The sequence below is a fragment of the Metarhizium brunneum genome, chromosome 2 (assembly GCF_013426205.1).
Source record: "Metarhizium brunneum chromosome 2, complete sequence".
Taxonomy (NCBI): Eukaryota; Fungi; Ascomycota; class Sordariomycetes; order Hypocreales; family Clavicipitaceae; genus Metarhizium; species Metarhizium brunneum.
Window position 1 is genome coordinate 5885262 of NC_089423.1, and position 21805 is coordinate 5907066.

General features: G+C 54.1%; 9 protein-coding genes across 9 annotated transcripts; 5 read left to right on the top strand and 4 right to left on the bottom strand.

The window, feature by feature from the left end:
- Window positions 1-752: 752 nt before the first annotated feature.
- On the top strand, window positions 753-2621 carry G6M90_00g047290 (uncharacterized protein; the record flags this gene model as incomplete). The annotated part of the gene is made up of 5 exons (XM_066130426.1): window positions 753-940; window positions 1009-1700; window positions 1827-2116; window positions 2192-2289; window positions 2405-2621. The coding sequence occupies 5 exons, from the start codon at window positions 753-755 to the stop codon at window positions 2619-2621; spliced, it is 1485 nt and encodes a 494-aa protein (XP_065986614.1).
- Window positions 2622-3540: 919 nt separating this feature from the next.
- Window positions 3541-4017, top strand: G6M90_00g047300 (uncharacterized protein; the record flags this gene model as incomplete). Its single annotated transcript, XM_066130427.1, has 1 exon — window positions 3541-4017. One exon carries the CDS (start codon window positions 3541-3543, stop codon window positions 4015-4017), a length of 477 nt encoding a protein of 158 aa, XP_065986204.1.
- A 1059-nt stretch (window positions 4018-5076) lies between these two features.
- Window positions 5077-5384, top strand: G6M90_00g047310 (uncharacterized protein; the record flags this gene model as incomplete). Its single annotated transcript, XM_014689364.1, has 2 exons — window positions 5077-5175; window positions 5229-5384. The coding sequence occupies 2 exons, from the start codon at window positions 5077-5079 to the stop codon at window positions 5382-5384; spliced, it is 255 nt and encodes an 84-aa protein (XP_014544850.1).
- A 644-nt stretch (window positions 5385-6028) lies between these two features.
- new16 (Cytochrome c oxidase subunit 6B-like protein new16) lies at window positions 6029-6439 on the bottom strand (the record flags this gene model as incomplete). Its single annotated transcript, XM_014689365.1, has 1 exon — window positions 6029-6439. One exon carries the CDS (start codon window positions 6437-6439, stop codon window positions 6029-6031), a length of 411 nt encoding a protein of 136 aa, XP_014544851.1.
- Window positions 6440-7175: 736 nt separating this feature from the next.
- Window positions 7176-7927, top strand: SYS1 (the record flags this gene model as incomplete). Its single annotated transcript, XM_014689366.1, has 2 exons — window positions 7176-7426; window positions 7498-7927. 2 exons carry the CDS (start codon window positions 7176-7178, stop codon window positions 7925-7927), a joined length of 681 nt encoding a protein of 226 aa, XP_014544852.1.
- A 414-nt stretch (window positions 7928-8341) lies between these two features.
- cft2 (Cleavage factor two protein 2) lies at window positions 8342-11305 on the bottom strand (the record flags this gene model as incomplete). Its single annotated transcript, XM_014689367.1, has 2 exons — window positions 8342-11078; window positions 11160-11305. 2 exons carry the CDS (start codon window positions 11303-11305, stop codon window positions 8342-8344), a joined length of 2883 nt encoding a protein of 960 aa, XP_014544853.1.
- A 1068-nt stretch (window positions 11306-12373) lies between these two features.
- G6M90_00g047350 (uncharacterized protein) lies at window positions 12374-13710 on the top strand (the record flags this gene model as incomplete). Its single annotated transcript, XM_014689368.1, has 2 exons — window positions 12374-12451; window positions 12553-13710. 2 exons carry the CDS (start codon window positions 12374-12376, stop codon window positions 13708-13710), a joined length of 1236 nt encoding a protein of 411 aa, XP_014544854.1.
- Window positions 13711-15558: 1848 nt separating this feature from the next.
- Window positions 15559-16827, bottom strand: pac2 (cAMP-independent regulatory protein pac2; the record flags this gene model as incomplete). The annotated part of the gene is made up of 1 exon (XM_014689369.1): window positions 15559-16827. One exon carries the CDS (start codon window positions 16825-16827, stop codon window positions 15559-15561), a length of 1269 nt encoding a protein of 422 aa, XP_014544855.1.
- A 4447-nt stretch (window positions 16828-21274) lies between these two features.
- On the bottom strand, window positions 21275-21550 carry G6M90_00g047370 (uncharacterized protein; the record flags this gene model as incomplete). Its single annotated transcript, XM_066130428.1, has 2 exons — window positions 21275-21407; window positions 21504-21550. 2 exons carry the CDS (start codon window positions 21548-21550, stop codon window positions 21275-21277), a joined length of 180 nt encoding a protein of 59 aa, XP_065986511.1.
- Between the last annotated feature and the right edge of the window lie 255 nt (window positions 21551-21805).

Sequence of the window (21805 nt, forward strand, 5' to 3'; positions counted from 1 at the left end):
AATCAAAAATTGTACGGAATTTTGAGGCTTCGGAAATCTTTCCCAAGGACACAGACATACCTGGGCATGCATAGAAGAAAGCCATGGATTAAGTGTGACATAGGCAAAGCATGATGGCATATACTCTGGGACGAAATGAGAAGACGCATCGCGACAGGTGGAAAGAGAATTAGCAGGGGGCGAGTGTGTCGAATAATATTGTAGTCTTTGTATATATAACTTTTGCGCAGTACTCCCAAACATGAGGTATCGAAAGGTACCGGTCGATTACCCAAGTGGACTGTTCCAGAAGCGTGGACGAGAATGAGTCGGGGGACTGTATATCGAGGCATGAGTGATTGGACAGCGTGAGCTGTATTGGTGTAAAAAAAAAAAGTCTAGTTCATCGGCTCCAGGAAGCCTTGTGATAATGGATGTGGCGTGTTGTCCATCTGGTCCATTCGGCCGATAAACTCCGGTATCGGGTGGGGGCAATGGATAATTTTCTGACTCCAAGGCTGCATTGCATGACTTTTATCCCCGTGCAGAATGAGAAATGTGTGCAGCAGTTTTCGTCTTATTGTCTCGGGATGGGACACACGGCTTAGGACACACAGCTCTTTGCGACGCAGGCAGGCCATTGATCACACGAAACGTATGAGTTGTGCCAGTCGGCTGTGAGCCTGTGACTGAGCAAACGCCGACCGCCAAAGGTCGCAAACTTTGTGCACAATTGCCTCATTGCGCAACGACAGACTGCCAAACTGACCGAGATGGGATTGCCTGAAGAGCGTTCCGGGAACGATAGTTCCAGCGACGGTGCGCCTCTCGGCAGGAGGGCCACGATGGAAGATTTGGCCAGCGCGAGTCGGGGTGTCGATGAGAGGAAGTTGGTCCGCAAGCTGGACTTGTATCTCATCCCGCTCATCATGGGCATCTACCTATTCAGTTTCGTGGACAGGTTTGTCCCCTGCCCCCCTTTTCCCTTCTCCAACGGGCTCCTCTGGTGGCTAAGCAGAAAGGAAACAGAGTCAACCTCGGCAACGCTCGCCTCTACGGGCTCGAGGAGGACCTCGGCCTCAGCACGTCGCAGTTCCAGGTGGCCATATCCATCTTCTTCGTGACGTACATGGTGTTCGAGGTGCCGTCGAACCTGGTGCTCAAGCTCTTCACGCCGCGGCGCTGGATCGCCTTCATCACGGTGTCGTGGGGGCTCGTCGCGACGCTCATGGGCCTCGTCACGTCCTACGGCAGCCTGCTCGCGTGCCGGCTGCTCCTGGGCGCCGTGGAGGCGGGCCTCTTCCCCGGGCTCAACATCTACCTGACCTTCTTCTACACGCGGAACGAGCTCGCCCTGCGCGTGGGGTACCTGTTTGTCAGTGCGGCGGCGGCGGGCGCGCTGGGCGGCCTGCTCGCCTACGGCATCGGGCACATGGACGGCGTGCAGGGCCTCGGCGGGTGGCGGTGGATCCTGATACTCGAGGGCATCCCGAGCGTCGTCCTGGGCGTGGTGACGTACTTTGTGCTGCCGAACGATGCTGAGACGGCGTGGTTCCTGGACGACGCTGAGAAGGCGCTCATGGAGATCAGGAGGAGGAGGGAGTATGGGAGCACCAAGGGCGGCGGCGGCATCGAGAAGAGGGATGTGCTGAGGGCTGTGACGGACTGGAAGGCCTGGGCTTTTTACGTTGCGCAGTTTGGGGTTGATACTATGCTTTACGGTGAGATTTCTTGCCCCCTGCCCCCTTCCCAACCCCTTTTTTGGCCCAGCTTGTTTTTGATTGTCTTTTTTTCTTCTTCTCCTTGGTAACTGTTTGGCATTCCGGCTTTGCTAATGCGTAGCCCAGGCTTTTCTACCTTCTTGCCGACAATCATCCAGGCGCTGGGGACGTGGACGACGGCGCAGGTCCAACTCCTTACTATACCGTGTTACTTTCTCGGCGCGGCGGCTTACATGGGCACGGCATTCTTGTCGGACCGTATGCAGATGAGGGGTCTATTTTGTGTCATTTTCGGCTCCATCAGCGTGGTCGGCTACGGAGTGCTGCTGGCGGACGTGGCGACTAGTGTGCATTATTTTGCGTGTTTCCTGGTGGCGGGCGGGTTGTATGTTGTTGTCGGGCTGCCGTTGGCGTGGGTAAGTTTTTTGTGTTTCTTTCTTTTTCCCGTCGGTCTCGCGGACATCTGGCTGAGAAGTATGCTGACGACTTAGTTGCCAAACAACTCGCCGCGGTACGGCAAGAGAGCAACGTCGACGGGATTGCAGCTTACGTTTGGCAATGCCGCCGGCGTCATGTCTGCTTTTATTTAGTAAGTCTCTGGCTGCTTGGCAACCCCCTCCCTCACTCTTTTTCTTCAACGCGTATTTATTTGGTATTACTCTTTTGGGATGTTGGCGAGCGTGGTCATGCTGACGTTTTACAAGCCCCAAGCCCGATGCCCCGAGATATATTCGCGGTCATGCTGTCTGCCTGAGTATGGTGGGCATGGGCACGGCGATTTACGGGTTTCTGTGGTTTTGGTACTGGCGGCAGAATAAGAGGCGGGAGGCCGGTGTGATAGAGGAGAAGTTTCGGGATATGGAGGAGGAGGAGTTGATGGAGCTGGGGGATGATAGCCCGCGGTTTAGGTATATGATATGATGGGGCTATTCGGTGTCGGTGATGAAGGACGAGATTCTCCCACCCTTTTGGCGGCTATAGAGGTCGCCTACTGGTGAGTACATGTATTGCGATGGATGCCCAGTGGTGTATATTCGCTCGAGTGGCATTTGCGTAATCGATAACCCGGCACGGATAGTTCACCGGCACATTTTACTCTGGCAGGAAAACCAATAAATGCGCGACACTCATCTCCCCAAATTGAGATGGCTCCGGGACACGCATCGCTGGCATCCGATAGATGGCAACGTCGATTGCCACCTCAACACGGACAAAGCCATAAATTGGAACCCCCATACCGAAGGCTATCTGCGGCTCGAGAATCCATCTCAATCTATTTCCCGGCCCAAATCTCCCCTGCGCCCTCGAGTCGAACCAGACCAGACCAGCCACGCAAGCCCACGCGCTCAGGAATTGATTGACAACAAAAACCACATGGCCAGCCACAGCAAAGGGGCAAGGGGGAAAGGACCAAAGCGGCCTTGGCACAAAATCGCCAGCTGCCGCCCGGAATTGGCACCAATTGTCTCTCTCTTGGAGCGTGGTATGTGGAGATGTCAAGGGAGGGAGAAGCAGACGCCACAACATAGTATTGCCCTCGGCGTGCCAGTCGTGGGTGAAGCAGACACGTAGAGAGCTTCTGCACCGAATAGTCGGTCTTTGACTGGACGAGGGCGCCGCGATCCGACGAGTATTGCATACCGTTTGCAGCGCGTCGGCCAGCGCAGAGAGTGGTATAGATATAAGGAGTTGACGGTTCTTGCGAGGATGCCTCCATTTGTACAGCCCAAGTCGAACTGACACACTCTGTTTTCTCCTTGTTCTCGATACGAAAAAAAAAAAAAAAAACAAAGTCTCAAACCTTGGTGAATTGAGATATCTCGCCGGTTTTCTTTTTCCCATGCAGGAAGCGCTCGCCCCCGGCTTCCTACAGTTCTCCCACGCGGCCCCCAAACAGACACCGAATAGACTCATCATGGCGGGGAAAATGGCCAACCTGTTCGCCCTGCTGATTAGCCTGGTTGGGCTGGCGCTGGCGCAGACGCAGACGCAGACGCAGATGCAGACACAAACACAGACACAGACGACGGCGGTTGACGCAGCCGGAACCATGGGCATGACGTCGACCGTCGCCATGACAGAGGCGACGACTACGGCAAGGGCATCCGCGTGGGAGAAGACGGACGGACCGGTGATTACGAGGGCGGACGGCAATTCTACGACGAGGGAGCGGTACACGAGGGAGCGGACGGGCCGGCCGACGACGACGATCCCCAACCCGCTGATGCACAATGCCGGGCGGAGGCCGTCGCAGCCGGGGCTGGGCAAGCTCTCCGTGGTGGTTGGGCTGGCTACGTACGGGCTGATCCTGATGTGAGGCCGCGGCTGGCGAGGAGGGCGTGAAAGGCTGGCTCTTTCGTGGCCCTGCGCAAGGGGGAGGGAGGAAGTGTGAGGTGAGGTGAAGTGAAGCCATCGTGGGCGGCGGACGCGGACGTGGCAGCGGCAGCGGCTTGTAAATTTCAGCGAAATGGTTGGTTCATGGGGCACTATGCCGTTTTATTTATTCAAAAGTACCAGCATCCGTCATGTTTGTGTGAACCGCGTCGGAACCGGTGACGGTGATTCGTAGACGGATACGACCAAGGGAGAGAGAGAGAGACAAGACACATCCATGTATGCAAACGGCTCCCCGAAAATCGTCGCTTGTCGACCTGTCGCCTTTGTCGGAGTTTGTCGTACAACCCGCGCAAAATAAGCTGCTGTTACACGAGGCAGGAATAAATAATAAGTAATAAAAAATGGCCGATTATCGGCGGAGTGATTCCCATCTCTTTTGTCGGAAATCACAAATTACGCATGGGCATGTCGATATGCAACCAGGGCCCTCCATCCCTCCATCCCTCCATTCCCCGACAAAGATCGCTCTGCTTACTGCCTCGGTAGGCCCTCTGTTTTTCGGGGTTGTACCGCTGTCTCTGGAGAGGTTCAACTCAACCTCTTGGGAACAAGACTCGTGATGATGCGCGGCCGACACGCTTCGGCGCTGCCTCTGACGGCGCTCCACTGGATACTGGTTGACAGGCGTGGCCGATGACACTTTGGATCTTTGCAAGAGAAAGCATAAAAAGACATGCGTAGTTCCAAGCTTGGGTGCTTGACATTGACGCTGTCTGTCTAGCTTGCTTCTTCACGATACCGAAAATCCCCCCATCTCACCACCAGGCGTGACCACCGACGAGAATAATAACCCCTACACAAAGACGTAAGAAAACACCGCCATGGCCCCGGTAGTACACGTCGTCCTCTTCTAGTTCAAGGACGGCCAGACGCCAGACCAGCGCCGCGATGTGAGTGCGTTCCTGTCCCAAGGCCCCTATCGAGACGCTGTTCCTCGCTGACCGCCAACCCTCGATTCTTCCTCCAGCTCTGCGACAAGATGCTCGGCCTGAGGAGCAAGTGCCTCCATCCCGCCTCCAAGAGGCCGTACATCAAGTCGTCCATGGGCGGCCTGGACAGGAGCATCGAGGGCTGCCAGGTAAGACGCGCCCGCGCATTTCTAAAGTTGCTGTGCTGAAACGAGCTCGGCAGCACGGCTCTACGCACGCCTTTGTCGTCGAGTTTGAGAGCGAGCAGGACCGCGACTACTACGTCAACGAGGATCCGGCGCAGGCCAGTTTCGTGCTCGAGGTGCTGCAGAAGCTGGACAAGGCGACGATTCTCGACTTTTCGCCGGGTGTATTTTGAGCGAGGACGTCTGGACTCTGGCGGGTGTGGGCAAAAAATCAGTGCAGGGTTTTGTTTTGTATGGAGAGATGAGATTTGGGATTCATGGGGCGGCGTGGTTGGCGGGTTGGGCGGAATCATGATATTTGAACTTGTGGCGCCAGCGGCTCGGCTGTTTTTTCCCTCTTTGTGTTTCTTTCGTTGTCAATGGGACTTGCACGGCGTGACGACGGCAATATGTATATGGACTGGACTGGGTTTATGATAGACGCATCATGTTGGTTTTTTTCACGGGTTATACCACGGCTAGTCTTGGCCACAAGTTGCTCAACGACGCTTATTTTGGGCTCACCGTGCATCTCAAACGGACTGGCTACATGTTTCCGTGGCTCGTTGATATGCTAGCTGCCACGGTTTAGAGAATATCGAGCGAGTCGCAAGAAAACACGAAGCCCAGACGTCCGCCGAGGCTGCACACCACGTACCTGCCCAATCATCTCATACATGGAACATATATTGTACTGTACACAGCTAACCGCTGAGGCCAACTCATTGTGTGGCGTATAATCGTATACATGAAGTTCTCCCGTTGTTGTTGTTACATGGACACACACAAAAAAAAGAAAGCGTCCTCCCCGCATCGCTCCCATGCAATCAACTAGGCACTACTTAACCTTTTTCCTCTCCAACATATCCTGGATATCCTCCTTCCCCGTGCCCTTCGCCCCGGCACCCCCATCCGGCGCAAACGTCGTCGACACCTCCATCTCCTGCGCGCCCTGCTTCCTCAGCTCGTCCAGCCGCCTCTTCTTCTGGATATCCGCCACCCGCCACTGCTTGAAGTACTTGACCCAGGCGGCTGCGCAGTCGCGCTCGAAATCGTCGCTCTGGCGGGGACACGCGCGCCTCGCCGCGGCGGCGTCCTTGTTGGCGTCGAGGATGTCGTGGGCGTCGAGACAGGCAAAGTATGCGTCGCGGGCGGCCCAGCACACCGCGCGCTCCTGGCGCGTGGGTATGGCCGTGCCGGAGCGGATCTCGTCGCTGCGCGAGGATGACGAGAACGGCCACCAGCTCATTGTGATGCCGGACGGGTGCGCGGGTGGTTTGTGTTGTATGGAGTGGTGGCGGCGGAGCCGAGGAGGTGGTTGGTGATTGTGCGGGATGTGCGCCTCTGTATCAGACGTGCTCGGTCATCAGCGTTCGATGGAGTCGAATTGGTTCTTCAAAGGAGAGAGCTGGCGGATGCAGACTTTTGGCCGGCAAAATATTGGGCGTGTGGATGATGTACTCCGTAACTGCGTATTTGCTCGTGATATGTGACTGACTGGTGGAGCTTTGCCATCGGAAGCTTTCAAAAGCTACGGCGAGAAGTGGCAGAATCCCGGGCGGTGAGCCAACAACATCTGCCAGCCCAGCTACTCTTCAACGGCCCACTGTAGGCACCGAGTTGAGTGCAGCCAAACCACATGGCTTGAACACCATCACAAACCCTCGACAATGTCGACGTCCTCAGGTGACTATCCCGCCTCCTGCCACGTCTAGATTCCGTTCTTCTTTTATTCCGGAGCGCACGCACGCAACATACATTTCGTCCTTCTACTACAGTCACCCGGATTCTGCCATCCTTTACCCCCACGACTGTGCATTCCAGGCCAAGGCAACCACATCGCGTCGCCTACACAAGCATCAGCGCCGGCGCTCTCACGTTTCTCCCGTCTCACCACCGCCAACTCTTCGGCTCACGCCTGATCCTACATATATCCCACCCACATCGACTGGGGCGCGCACCCTTCACCACGGCCACATCCCACCATGGCTCGGCGAAGAAAGCCCCCACGAGCCGGCGCATTATCTGAGCTCCAGCCGCTCAAGATTGCCACACAAATAGCCACCCTCCAAGCACTCTACTACACGACAGCCGGCATCCTCATGCTCTTCACCGCCCTGGTGGCAGGCATGAGCTTCAGCGTCGACATGATACTAGGATGGGACGCCGTGCGCGGCGACACAACCCAGGGCTGGCTGCTGTCCTTCATCTGGCTGATTGACGGCGGCCTCTGCATGTACGCGAACCCGCCCCTTTGCGAGTGCAAACTCGTGCCTCTCTCAAGAGTTCACTAACCCTCGGTTTTAGGGCCGTCGCCATCGTCGTCCTCATCGCGAGGAGCAAGCTCGTCCCCGACTTCGCCCTGACCATCCACCTCCTGCACCTCGTCTTCACGACCTTGTACGCGCGCTCCCTCCCCAGACACTCCATGTGGTGGATGACCATGATGGCATCCGCCGCCGTCGCCGTCGCCCTCGGCATGTGGGGCTGCCGCTACCGCGAGCTGCAGCCCGTCTTCTTTGGCGGCGGTCGAATCCTCGGCTCAAACTCCGCGCCGGCCGCGGCGTCCCACGGCCAGGTTGCTGCCGAGGAGGGCCAGGCCGGTCTGGACGACGACGACGATGATGGCCGCGGCGGCGCCGAGGACGACGGCTTCTCGCGCGGCAGGGGGAGGGGCCGTGGCAAGGACGGGGCCGGCGAGTATGAAATGGTGGGCATGAAGCAAGCAAAGGACTGAGCCGCCGAGGAACTCTACCGCCGTGGCTGCCCGACTTGTGTTTTTCATCTTGGAATAGCGTGCATTGCTCGGCGTTTGGATTGTCCCATAATACCAGTGTTTTAATAAACCGAGAAAAAAAAAGGAGTCAAGAGCGGGGGATATGGGCATCGTGGGGTTTTTTTTAACCTCCCACCTTTTTTGATGTGAGACGACGCAAGCGGAGCCATCATCTATAGAAATAATATCAGATACAAATGTCATTATTACTTCTGTTCCCCCCAGGTAACCGCTTCATAAATCCCTCTTGTGTCTGTTGTCTATGCCATCATATCTACTACGTGAGCAGCTGCACACCACGTCTTCGATGCCCCAGATATAAAATACACGCTTCCGCCCCTGGCTACCGGATTGTACAAAATTCCCATTCGTGCTTTATGCCCCGGCCACAACAGCCAGGTTATCATAGATGGCCCTCTTGACTTCATAGAGCGTATTCCTCCTTCCCACAACTGGCAATCCCACGCTCTCCACCTCGATTCTCCCTTCTGCGGTCTTGCGTACAGACACTGACCCGTCGATAACGAGGATACCTTCTCCTCTGAACTCGGCTCCGTGCCCGGATCCCTGCATAGCCCTTCGCAAGTCGGCAAGTCGTAAATCTCCTACGTGCAGAGGCTGCGCGGCCGTCCTGGCAGCCGACACGAGATTCGAAGGGATGACGTCGAGGACAGGCAGGACGCCCGAAGAGTTTGCGAGAGCCGTGGACGTGAGGGCCACGGCGGTGGAAGGCTCCGTCTTTTGGCGCTTATTGGAGGAGTCTTCATCACTGGGTTCAGTAGCCTCGGCCGTGGTATTGGTCGCGAGGAGCTGCCCACTGATAGTGACAATGGATAGGCCCCGTACGTTCTGCCACTTGAGTTTCTTGACGAGGGGGTCCGCGAGCTTCACGACCCAGGCGTTGGTGTCGACGCTCGCGTCAACCCAGACGCCGACCGAAGGGGTGAAGACGTCGACGGCTTTATCGCCGTCCATGCCGAGGGCGGCGCGGCAGTCTTCCGCGAGACTCATAGTCTCTTCGTGGTTGCCGCCGACGAGGATGAGTTTGCGGGGTTGGATGAGGGGGATGAGCATGTCTAAACTTCGGCGGTCGTGGAGGCCGCTGAAATCGACGAAGCCGATGCGCAGCTTGGCCTGGATCGTTTCAGTGGTATAAACCAGCTTGCAGGGACCCGCCGGCTCTTCGGGTTCTGTGTCTTCTACATCGTCTAGATCGTCGGCTGCATGGCCGTCTGCGCTGATGCCGTCATCACCATCTTCAGCAACACCCTTGCCAGGCTGAGGTCGCTTATTGGGGCCGTTTGCGCCTTTGATGACATCATCCCACTTTCTCTTCTTGCCTAGCTTGTCGTCGTCCAAAGCCAGATGACTGCCATCGGCATTGTCTTCATCCTTCTCTTCAGCTCGGAGATAGTCTTCGGGTCGAATCAATTCGCCAAAATCGTCATTTCTCTTTCTCCGAATGGCCACTGGGAAGCATCGCTCTCGACCCTTCTTGCCACGCGAGTCAAAATCGTAGACGTCCTTACGCTTGATGAGAATATTGATGCCCAGGTCTTCATCCTTGAGAATAACATTCTTTCGGCCTGCTTGGCCCAAGGTGGCTGAGACCGTCAGTGCCTTCCCTTGTTGCTGACCATCTTCGTCTTCAGAGTCTGAAGATGACTCTGAAGAGGCGTCATCGACAACATCAGTTGGGCCGTCAAGAGACCCAGCAGTGCCTGTCTGCTGGGTTGCTTGAAGCTGCCGTTGGGTAGCCAGCCACTGTTGATACACGGCAAGTTCGTCGCCTTCAAGCGCTTGCCGGGAGGCCTCGCGAATCTCCAGCTCTCGGCCACCTGCTTGGACTGTTTCGATATTGTCGCCGGTGCTAGTCTGCTCCACAGACACTCCGTCCTTTCTCTCCCTCCACCATTCCCATAGAGTTCTCGCTATTGAGGGCCTATCATCCTTGGCAATGGTCGGCCTATCCGTCAGTATGACAAGATTGTTTGGGTCCTTGGCAAGCCCCTTCAAGACGTCCTTGGAGAAACCCCACTCCATGCTCGTATCGCTTGCAAGAATCACCCGTCCCTTTGCTACCTCACCTTGGGCAGAGGCCACCTGGTCCAGAAGCTTTGAAACCTGTGCCTTTCTCTCCAGGAGTCGAAGATATTTAAAGTCAAATGGTCCGCCTTCTTTTTTTTCAACAGCTCCATTCGCCTTCCGTTGACCCTCGGCAAAAGCTTCGAATTCCTGAACGATGTTATCGTCCATCCATTCCAGCATGCTCCTGGCGTATCGCATGGTGCTCGACATGTTCCGGCCAGCAAGATACAACTTGGCCGAGGTCAGGACACCATTATCGGAGGCCGCGTCTGCTCTCCACGCATGTTCGAGAAGATAGGACAATTCCAGGACTCTGGCGCTAGAATCAACAGGTATCAACACGGTACCTCCCTTGGTAACACAGGTTTTGATCGTCTCGAGTAACTGTTCGTCTCGTTTGGCGCGGCCGGCAGTCTGTGCCGATTTCTGTGCACCGCGGCTGCTGCAAATGAGGGCTGTAGGCTTGCGAAGCTGTTCTATTACTTCGGCGCCGCCGCCTCCCGCCCCTCCAAGCCAGGCTGCGCCTGCAAAGACATTTTCTCGTGCCTGGTTCCAGTCCACCGCATAAACAATTGACTCCAAACCATGTTGTATATGCCAAATGGTACCTCCGAGAGTGTGTCCGGAATTGTATGCGGTGATGGTAAGCCCATTCAGCGGCGGTGAGAACGGAGACGGGAGAGGTTGGTGCGGTTGAGAATATTTGAGGGGTTGGATCAGGGAGAAGTATCGGGCAATCTGGTCGGGAGTAGGCGACTGCAACAGGAGGTTCTGCGCCGTGGCGGCTGTTTGTGTGTAGGCGTAGGCTATCTCGGATAGAGAAGTTTGGCGAATGGTGGTGGAGGCGGCGGGCGTTGAAGAATAGAGGTCTTGAATCAGAGATCGGCCAAGATCGATGACGGGTCGAGTCGCATAGGCGGGTATACGAGTAAATAATGGAAAGTTTTTGCAACAGTGGACGTAGGCAGCGAGATGGGAGGCTGTTGCATGGGTGAGGAGGATCAAGGAGAGAGTTGGCACTTGTCTGGCAAAAGGCAAAGTCTCGTTGTCAGCACGACAGATCAGACGATCAAGGATATATTCATGACTAGGTCGAACAACTCACTTTTCCAGCTCCTCTAGCTTCCCAAGGTCAAAAGTCTCGTCCCAGCCGAGACCGACGAGGACTTTGACTCCCCCATCAAGCTCCAAGAGTGACTGCGACGCCGTGGACTCGGACAGCGCGCCTTGAAGCGGGCAGAAGGTGAACATGGCGGCGGCTGCGGCACAGCAATGGTGCCAGAGCTAGAGGAAATGCAGCATACAGCGGGCTTGCTTACACCAGCATGCTCTGGTCTGCAATTGCTGCTACGGCGATGTGTCGTGCGACGGTGGTCAATCGGCACGGCCAAGCACTCGAAGAGCTCTAGTCGCGCGTCGGATCGGTTGCATGGATCTGGTGCAAGCAGCTTCTGGAGTCCAAAAAGCGATGCAGGGAGCAAAAGCCAGGCTGCTCCACCGTGGTGTCTCGTCGGATCGGCTAAACTTTGTCGCGTCACGTGCCAAAGCCGAATCTGATGCTGGTGCAAAATATTTCGCGTTAGCTGCCAACTGGCTCGTGGGGCCTCCTTTTCCATACAATTTTCTTAGGTAAGCAAGTCTCCACGAGCCGTTTCGCGGCTAAAGAGATAAGCAGTACGGGTACGTACCTTGCAACTCTCAGAGTCGCAGGTGCGGTGCAACGTCTATTGCCGACTTGCCGCCAGTGCATCCACCAGCCCGCCGCGGTCCGCTGGCTACCTGGGTGGGGGGACGCAACCTTCCATTGATTGGCGCAGGGCAAGTGCGATCCGCGGCCGTTAAGGAAAGAGCCGCCTAGGGACGATTTCCGACGGCCACAGCGCCAGATCCGATGGGCAGCCAGTCTCCAAGAATCATTTGGGCGCGCAACACAGTAGTCAACTCGGGATTTTTCTTTGTTCATCACGACCAAAGTTCCGATGGCTTGCTCGCGCTACCTGCGAACCTTGGTCTTATCAGTATGTATGTAAGTCATCGGAGTTGTGGGGATCCAAGCTGCCAACCGACCCCACTTGGTCCAACCCCGGATTCTTTCAGATTAATTGCCACCAGTAATATGTAATGTAATTGATGCCGTGTAATGTCTACATAAGCCTGGGCTTTGGGAGGGAGGAGGCAAGAGATACTTGGGCTTGCAACAATTATATGCTCATTGTTTGGACACTTGCAAAACCAACAAATATTGTCCTGAGCCGCCATACGGGCACGTCGCATAACTAAGCCCAGGCTCCACCTTCAACATCCGCAAGCATAATCACTATGAGTTTCGTTGCAAAGCCTGTCATTATCAGCGGCGCTGGAGTCGTTGGCTTGACCCTTGCTCACGGCCTCAAAAAGGTAATACCATGTCCTTCCAACGGCTTTACGAACAAGCCTGCCTGCCGATTGAGCGCTGCTGGCTCTTTGTTGCTGAATTCGCTAACTTTGCCCATTTGCAGGCCAACATACCCTTTGAAGTATACGAGCGCGACGACCACATCGACGCTCGCGGTCATGGCTGGGCCATTACAATTCATTGGGCACTACCGTTCCTCGTTGAACTACTGGACGACGCCACCCTTGAGGCAGTTGAAAACGTCCAAGTCGACCCAGAGGTTGGCCGCAACGACAACGGCAACTTTCTCTTCATCAACCTCGAAACTCTAGATTCCAAATTCCGCATCCCACCTAACAAGCGGCGCCGGGTCAACCGCGAGAAGTTGCGCAAGGCTCTCCTCCAAGGTGTCACGGACCATGTAAGATGGGGGAAACGGTTAGACAGCATTGAGCTAGCCAATGGTGAAAAAGGGGGCGTTCGCGCTCACTTCACAGACGGTTCTTCAGTAGAAGGGAGCATGATTGTCGGCGCCGAGGGGACCAACTCTGAGACAAGAAAGTTTCTCGTGCCGGACAACTACAGAAACCACCAACTTCCCGTACGGTTCATCGGTGCTGCGGTAGACATGACCCCGGAACAGGCCAAGCCTTTACGCGACATTGACCCTTTGCTCTTCCAGGGCTGCCATCCCGTCACCGGACACTTCCTCTGGGTGTCCATGATGGAGTCTCCCGAGGTAAACGGCACAAAGGGGACATATGACGAGCGGTACAGAGTTCAGATCATCACATCATGGATGGTCAAGAGCGAAAAGGACGAGGTCCCGCCCAGCGATGCCGGGCTTGTCGCCGAAATGAAGCGACGTGCTGCTGGATTTCACCCACTTCTTCGTCAAGCAGTCGAACAGATTCCGGAATCAGCACCAGCGCTGGAAATCACAATTCAAGACTGGCCATGCTTCGATTGGGATAATCGTGACGGCCGGGTGACGCTCGTGGGTGACGCAGCACATGCCATGACCATGTATCGCGGTGAAGCTGCCAACCACGGAATGCTAGACGCTTATAACCTCGTACAATGTCTCAAAAAGATGTATTCTGGCAAGGTATCACGCAAGGCTGCCGTTGACGAGTACGAGGAGGAGATGAGAGATCGTACGGGCGGTGAGGAAGGGGCTGTCATGTTGAGCCGACAGGCATGTTTGGATGCTCATGACTTCCATGGTTTGAATGAGAAGTCTGCAGTGTTGAAGAAACGAGCCATCAAGGCTAAATGGTGACTGGCATGTGGTTGATAAAGGCACAAAGGACTGTTTTTAATATGAATGGTTTGACCTACGGCTGAACTGGATGCACCAGTTCATAATATTCAGATATATGTATCGTATCTATCATGTATATTTTACGAGGCACTCAAAGGATTTCGATGACAGCAATTTTCTTCATTCCATTTTGAGTAGTTGTGAGTTCATAAGCCCTACACATTTCCATCAGCTCACTTACACCACGGCAAACTGAAAACAACAACAAGGAGAAACAAATACGTGGCTGGCATGAAGACACGTCTCCCTCAAAAAAGACTCATCAGGACCCACAGAACTATACACGAGTGCCAAAATAGGCAATAGAGTATATAGTCGAGACTCGAGAGCACTAGATGAGTGAACTTTGTAAGATGCGGCCACCTGGCCTCCGATACACGCACTCCTCCTTACAATCCGATACCTTGATGTCGTATGCCTCCTCGAAGATAGCAGCATGACGATATACATTTAGTCTCCATGACCCCAGGAGATTCCGAATTTGCCGACGAGAAACTAAAAGCACCGGCGCATCCGCGATTCATCGCCAATCGCCAATCGCCAGCTTATTCTCGAAAACGTAAGACCCCTTGCCTAGCCCATACCCGGCAATACCCCCAACTCCACCTCGAAATAACGCAATTGCATAAACTTTGCTGAAGCGTGGCATGCCACCTTTCCAACTTCTTACGTCATAGGGGCCTTGAGAGAAAAAAAAAAAAAAAAAAAAGAGAACACCCGGTGCTTAACCTCGGTGTTAATCGGCAACCTCCCCGACCGGCCGGTCGTTCGTGGACTGCGGCCGCCCCCGCGTCATCACCAAAACGACCAACTGCGCGGGCGGGTAGCTGCACGAGTTTCGCAACGGTCAATCCTATATTTAGTTGCGGGCGATCCTCTCATTTGACGATGCCCGACGTCCTGTAAAGGGCCCCGGGAGCAGGCTGGGGAGGCTCGGTCCGCTCGTGAGAGGATTTTGCAAGCGCCGCGTTCTAGGTAGCCCAATTCATGATCTCATCATCCGATTAGAAAAAAGTTACATTCCACCACGCAATCGTTGCTGAAAGATACATAAATGGATGACGCATCATCACCTTTGTATTTGGCTCTGCGCCGACTCTGCACTCTGCCACAACTGTACCATGATTGAAAGTGATTGCCTCTCTTGGCAGAATCCACCTTGCCTCAATGGGAAATTTTAAGGTTTCGATCAACTACTTTGATATGTTTATAACAGAATGGGGTTTAACTTGGGATAAGAAGACTGCTTCTTGGGCATGCTTAGCTGTCACGTTCAATTGCATGACTCCTTTCGTATGCATTGCGTGGGTCAAGATTAGTCAAAGACTTTTTTAAAAAATCGCGCCTTCAACCTTGATAACTTAGATTAGACGCAGTGAACCGGGATGACGGGTATCTGCAGTCAAAGGCAAAAGGTACCCTCTTCTGCCTGGCCCCTGACTATCAGCTATGACAAGACGGCTCGTAAGAGATTTTTATTGGATACATTAGACTTCTGGAGATTGGTGACGATTGAGGACCTGGCTTATCATGGCTGCGCTGTCACCAGAACAAGGGGCCGCGCACGTAGACATTTGACCAGGTCCGGTACCTGGGTATCACGATCCATAGTATAATATACTGTAGTATAGTAGTAAATACTCCTTAATGGGTAAATTTATTCTGCCAGACTGTACACGCTCAACCATAACCCAAGCAACGCTATTCATGTAAGCTTCAAGACATCATACAAAAAGAGGGTGCGCCGGCCTCATATCCAAATATATAACAGAGAATAGAATGTCCCAACCTTCCCAAGTCCCGGGCTTAAATACAGAATTTCTTGTCCAGCATTCGTAACGCTCTAGCATCCTCGCTGACACCGCATTTCTCCAAGGCAGCATTGCTTATCCGTGGGCTGCTACTGCTGGAGCCATTGCTAGCAGGTTTGCTACTAGAAGAGTCGCTAGCAGGGTGGAGCAGCGCTGACAAGCTGGATCTGTGACCACTGGGAAAGCCACTGGGCAAACCGCTCTCGTGGGAACTTCTTGGCGGGCTCACGCTGTGATTTCGGGTCGGTGGTGTCATGCCTGGATGTGGGATCGGCGCTGTGACAGAGTTGAGTGCTGGCAGCGGTCCATGTGACCCCAGTCGTTCCCTGTGTCCGGGAGAGTCTTGGAGTCTAGGCGGCGATGCTCCCCGTTGGTATGCTGGGATCGAGGCGGGTTTGGACTGCGGCAGGGGTGGAAGTGAAGGACGGTCGTAGTGTGGCGGCGGTGGTGCGTGAGTATAGTGAGACGCCGCATATGCAATAGGGAGTTGCGAAGAAACCTGGGTCATGTGAGGAGGATGAAGAGAATGAAGATGAGTACCCGGCGGGAATGGAGCCGGCGCGTAATGTGCGTATGGAGGAGTAGCGGCAGGCGATGGTGGCCATCCGTATCCCTGCTGGGCGTAGTGAACATAGGCTTGTTGGTGGGCGTGGGCGTGGTGAGGAGCAATCATATACGGCTGTTGCATCGGTGCCCGGGTTAGAGCAGGAGTCTGGTTCGTCTCGCCCATACTTGACTCTGGATACATCCCCTTTGGAGGGGCGATTCCTCTAAGAGAAGGATCGGAGCTGGGTTGAGGGAGTTCAGGCTGGCCTGGTTGAGGGCGCGAGTAGTATGAAATCAGATGAAGGTGTTGGCCAGTTGAGGTAATGATGCTGAAAGACTGCTTCATCAAACCGTCGGCTTTGTATCGATAGCCCTCAGGCTCGCCGTCATCATGGTCCTCGTCGCTTCCACGGCCAGAATCAGGTGTCTTCCCGGCGCCTCGTCGTCCACTTCCAAATCCCCCCCCTCGCTTGCCTTCCATTTCACGATAGGTCAAGAAGCTGCCAGATACACGACTAGCACTCCAGGACTTTCCATCAGTCCACCGCCTCATGCCAGCTTCCCTCTCGTCCCATACAAAGACGGAACCGGAGCGAATCGACTGCCTCTCCTTTTCAGAAAGCCGACGCTGTACTCTGGGTAGCAGCCCCAGCCGACATGCCTCGAATAATTTGATGGCGTCGCCGGGAGTACGCACGAAGCCGTGGTACGTCTCCATCTTGTCTGAACTGATGGAATCCGTTTTGACGGTTGTTAACCGTACCTGCTTCCGCAGGACGTCAAACCTGGGGAGAAAATAGTCAAATTTGGCGCAAAACTACACCAAAATGGGGTTCTGGAGAAATGAACTCGAGGCGAATCACTCAAGTTTTTGAAAACTTGGTGAGTACCTGAGCCCAAATCGACGCAGCAGGCAGCCAACCCTTTCAGGTTAAAAAGTACCGAGTGAACCGAACCAGTCGAGCCTAGGGAGAGATTGATCAGCATCAGGGCAAGAGACTGGCATAGTGTCAAGCTCTTGGGATGATGAATAAAACAAAGAGTATGGCAGAGTATGGCAGCGACAGGAGTATTCCAGACAGGTGACAAGGTGGTAGGTAATGAATGTGGGCGAGGCAGCAGGGAGACGAGCTCTCTTATGGGTGGTGCCAAGATGCTTTCTGGGCTACGACGTCAAGCAAGAAAGACCAGACGCAGCAAGCGTGGAACCCGCCATGCCGATGGCGGCCCAGAGCGACCGTGAAGTATATTGAGTGGGAAGGTTTGCCGTCATCTTGGTCCGTGCCGGTAAAGTTGATCTGCTGAGATCCACTCGGCCTAAGTTTCCCTTCTTTGCTGTCAAGGCGCTGCCCTTTGGCGATGTGCATAACAACTTGAGACGAGAGGATCTGCCACCATGCTTCTTAAGGGGGGCTGTGGGAGACGTCTTGGCAGTCTCGTTGTAACCTTTTGAGTCCACGGGAGTGGACCACAGGCGGCCAGAGGCGATGTTGGTAAAGTTTCCTGGTACACCGCGTGCCTTGACTCCAGTCCACACTTGGGGCGATACAAAGCTTGCAGCCGGACCAGAAAACATTTCTTGGTGTCGCGGTTCCCGATTGAGAGCATTTCGAATCATGACTCACACACAAGAGATGCTGGGCCCAGGGAGTACTAACACTATGTTGAATGGCTTGGGTCCACAGAAAGATAGTTTGTGCGCCAAAGTGAGACGTCGGTCCAAATGAAGGGCGCTTCATCTCATTATGCTCGTGTAAGAAAAGCAGAGGTGAATGAAAGCAGGGATCCAAATCTCATTTCGCAGGCCCGACAAAAATTCATTGCATAAATGAATCACCGACGACTTACCGGCTAATTGCTCTTTATACTATAATATATTATAGTATGTTCGTGTACACTTTGTAATGGGTAGATATGTTCTGCCACCGATTATGTAAGCCGATAATTTATTCAACATAAACTGAGAGTAACGTTGCTGCTGTTGTCGTCGTTGTTGCTGTTGTCGCCGTTGCTGCTGTTGTCGTCGTTGCTGCTTTGCTTTTGCTGTTGCTGTTGCTGTTGGCCGCCGCTTTGAATTGTTGCCGTGAAAAAACATAAGGGATGCCTATCAGGATTTAACGGTAGCTCTCACACAAGATACCTCTAAGGTCGGTCAAGAGACGGATGTCAAAGATTACCATGAAATCAAGGAAAGAGATGAGAGAAGCAGGAAAAGGCGAAGAAATAAGGTTGGGGCAAGGCGCTGTGCGTGACGTGAGTGACGAGCAAGGGACAGGCAGGCCAGCGATCAACGTGAATAAGTGCCATGGATAAGTCGGCGCCGTACAGCCGAGAAGGGGGGTGGCATGGCAGGGGTCATAAACGCTGGGACTACGGAGGGGTATTTGCGAGGAGACAGTGGCGTGGGTGCAGTAAGGCAGAGAGGAAAGGCCGAATAGCGTGCTCTCAGAGCAATATGTGTCCTTCCCGCCTGCTTCCCGAACTTCGTGTTCTACCAGGCTTACCACGCCTCCTCCAGGCATCTGGAGCTGGCGGTGACTTCCGGTGGCTCTGGTTGCTCGGTGGTGCGAGCGCCTCGCTGTCCCAGTTAATATCCCACCCTCGGTTTGTGCGAATAAATATTGCATCTGCTGTACGGAGTACGGAGTAGTATAGTATGTATGTATGTACAATACTCCATTCAAATGTACGGAGTAGAAGGGCAGACAGCGCTAGCTTGGATTGACTGGGGACGCCCTGTTCGTCCTCCGAGGACAAGCTTTTATGGGTCGTTTGATGGAGTCAATCTGGCTTGTCTGGCGCAGCTATTGCCAAAGAAGCAGGTGTGGCGTCGCCCGACCAGCACGCAGCGCATCAGAACGCCATTCTAACAACACACTAATAGTAGTTGCTGGTCGTCTTGCAATCCATTAATTGATAAGCGCAGCACTCCGTACCCCGTATTCCGTACAACTTGGTGCTCGATATGTGTACAGTTTGTCGACGGGGAGGGTTTGCCGAAGTGCCGGCCAAAGCTCCTGTTGGGAACTTCGGAACGGCATCAACGGCAAAATAGGAGAAAGCCTATTAGCATAGGCTGCGGAGCAAGGCGCCAACTTTCCCATTGCTAACCCGAAAGTCGGGAGTACTAACTCACCTGCTGCAAGTACCACCCAAACCATACGATGTCATTTTTGGTATTCGTGGTACGGAAGGTCGACTCTGTTCGCCAAAAGGCGTACGAAAGGACGAGTCTTTTGTCTTCTATTTCATCCTACCGGCTTGACCGCAAGTCGCCCGCCGTGGCTTCCAGTTCGTGAATGTCATGGTTGCAGATAAGTTGCCTCCAGGATCCAACATTTGGTGCTGTTGCCATCCATATCTTGCGAGCCTAATGACAGCATTGGCCTCTTCAGCCGACCCAGGTCCCCTACTTTGTGTCCCCAAATAAAGAACAGGCCAAATCAGCCTCCAATGAACAGTGTGGTGGCGGCTTTCTCAAACCAGACGGTTTCGTAGGCACGCCGAATTGCAACGGTTAGAGGCCTCCTACACAGACGTTGGTCCGACAAGCAGTAAAACAGAATATCGCAATCCATGTTCCAGGGGGATTGTCAGGGGAGGTTGATCTGGAATAATGATTGACACCGCGAAAGCTTGAACCGTGCCGCTCGGCCGAGCCAAGAAACCAAAGACGGGAGAGTCATCAAAAAGCCAAGAGCTCTGACGTCTATGGCCACTTCCACGGAGTACTACTACTAGATAGAGTAGTCCCATAGCCAGATACCACGACTCAAGGTTGTCCTAATAACTCGCCCCCCCTCCCGGGAATAACAGAAGCTCGTTGATTATTCCATGTCGGGCAACGCTATGATTCAGACACTGGACAAAGTTCTTTTGTACGACTACCACGTCAAATGAATGGGCCCAAGACTCTAGCCCACTGTAGAAGGACAACCGTGGATCGGCTCGGTGAACCTTCATCGCTGGGAAGGTGGGGGGGAGTTGGTGACGAAGCCTCAATCAAAGTTCCGTTGCCGTCCGCCATGGTCTGTTATTCAATCTTCATCTTCATTCAAGACGTGGTTTTGTCACCCGGCTTCTTTTTGCCGTGATTCTGGCGACGTAATATTGGGTGGGTGTGTTGCCGGTCTTGGTCTTGATGGTGGCACCCACCAATCAGAGGGCGTTTGAACGGCACAATAAGGTCATAGGTTACCCTCCTAAGCTTAATTTTTCCTCTAGCCTGTTGACGAAAGGGGCTGTCGTTGTTTGGAACCACAACCTGGCACAAGGCTGCCTGGCTGAGACACGGCCGCCATTGGTCAGACACAAGCCGTGGATACATACATTTCTCTCTCTGTCGGGAGTGCGAGTGCGTATGGAGCAACCACGGAGGTTGCCCGCGGTTCCCGTGGCTGGGTTATGGCGAGTCTCTGGGTATGTCGGCACTGGTGGAATTGCTTGGCAACTCCAGTTCTCCGTAAAACGGATAGCAAAGCTTTGTATCATAGGAGATCCGCTTTAGCCGGATCTAGAGTGGAAGAATTCTCCCAATTTGTATGTACTTCGTGGGCACGGTATTAATCAGTTATGCCGTCGTCATGATACGTTGTTTGTCCTCTCCAGGTGCGGATATTGCGGACCAACTGGGTTCCAAGGTTTAGGATTTGATATGCAGCCGCCGTCTCTCCGTATCCCTTATTGCAGACGAGCGCCATGCTCCGTACATGAAACCATGTTCGTGGCCGTGGAGCAAACACTGCATCAGCCGCCTTTCCGTGCCGGTTGCCACCCGACTTAATCGCGCGTCCCAGTGTCAGCTCAACGGCCACTCTGACAGAGGTTGGCTTGTGGCGGCCACGCCTCTGGGTAAGTCGGCACGCAAATTGTCGTCACGCCTCGCAGATTGCGCCAGCCCAAATAACTGAACCTGCAACTAGTAGTCGCACAAGCTCGAGCCGCGGCAGAGCCACATGTGTGGTTGATCGTGCCTCCATGTTATTAAACTGTTGCCTGTACAATTTGTATGCGAATGGCCAAGCACCACCCCTGGGGTGGTCGCTGATGGAGAGCTCTAGAGAGACCGTTGAGATGGGCGGTGAAAGGCAAGCTGTCATCTTCGAAGTGAAGTCGTTTGGGCGAAAACCTGCCGATAACGTTGTATTCAGCCCATATCTCCAGCTCTAGTAGAAGCGCTGGCTCGCCGACTTCAGCTGCTTAGGGGCTCCAGCATTGTTGGCAAGCATCAGTACAGCCAACTGCTCTATTCGCATATAGCGTTCTTCGGTTGGCGCTCCCCTGATGTCGTGCTGGATCCTGCGCAGGATCGAAATCGTGGCAAAGAAAGTGATTAGGTCAATAGTCACTGTTGGTCATCCAAGCAGTCTGTGTGCTATCCAACTCCTGAACAACGTTGGAGGAGTTCCTTCAAGATTTGCGGCGGGGTCTATTTGGTGCATCGCGCCTTCCTTTGCTGATGCTCGCACAGCCCTCGTAGCCATCGATCAGAGGCCGTCTCTTCCGGAAGTCAAACATGCAGCTCTCTTTTCACGAAAATATATTGCGACGTCACGAAATGCGATAATGTGGCCTCCACATTACAGGCAGACATATTTTACTGGTATTGTCTCTTCAACGATGGAATGCGAGTCGGTGCAAGAGCCACTTCATCGAGACAGCACGGAGCATGTCAGCTGCAGTGACTGACAGACGGC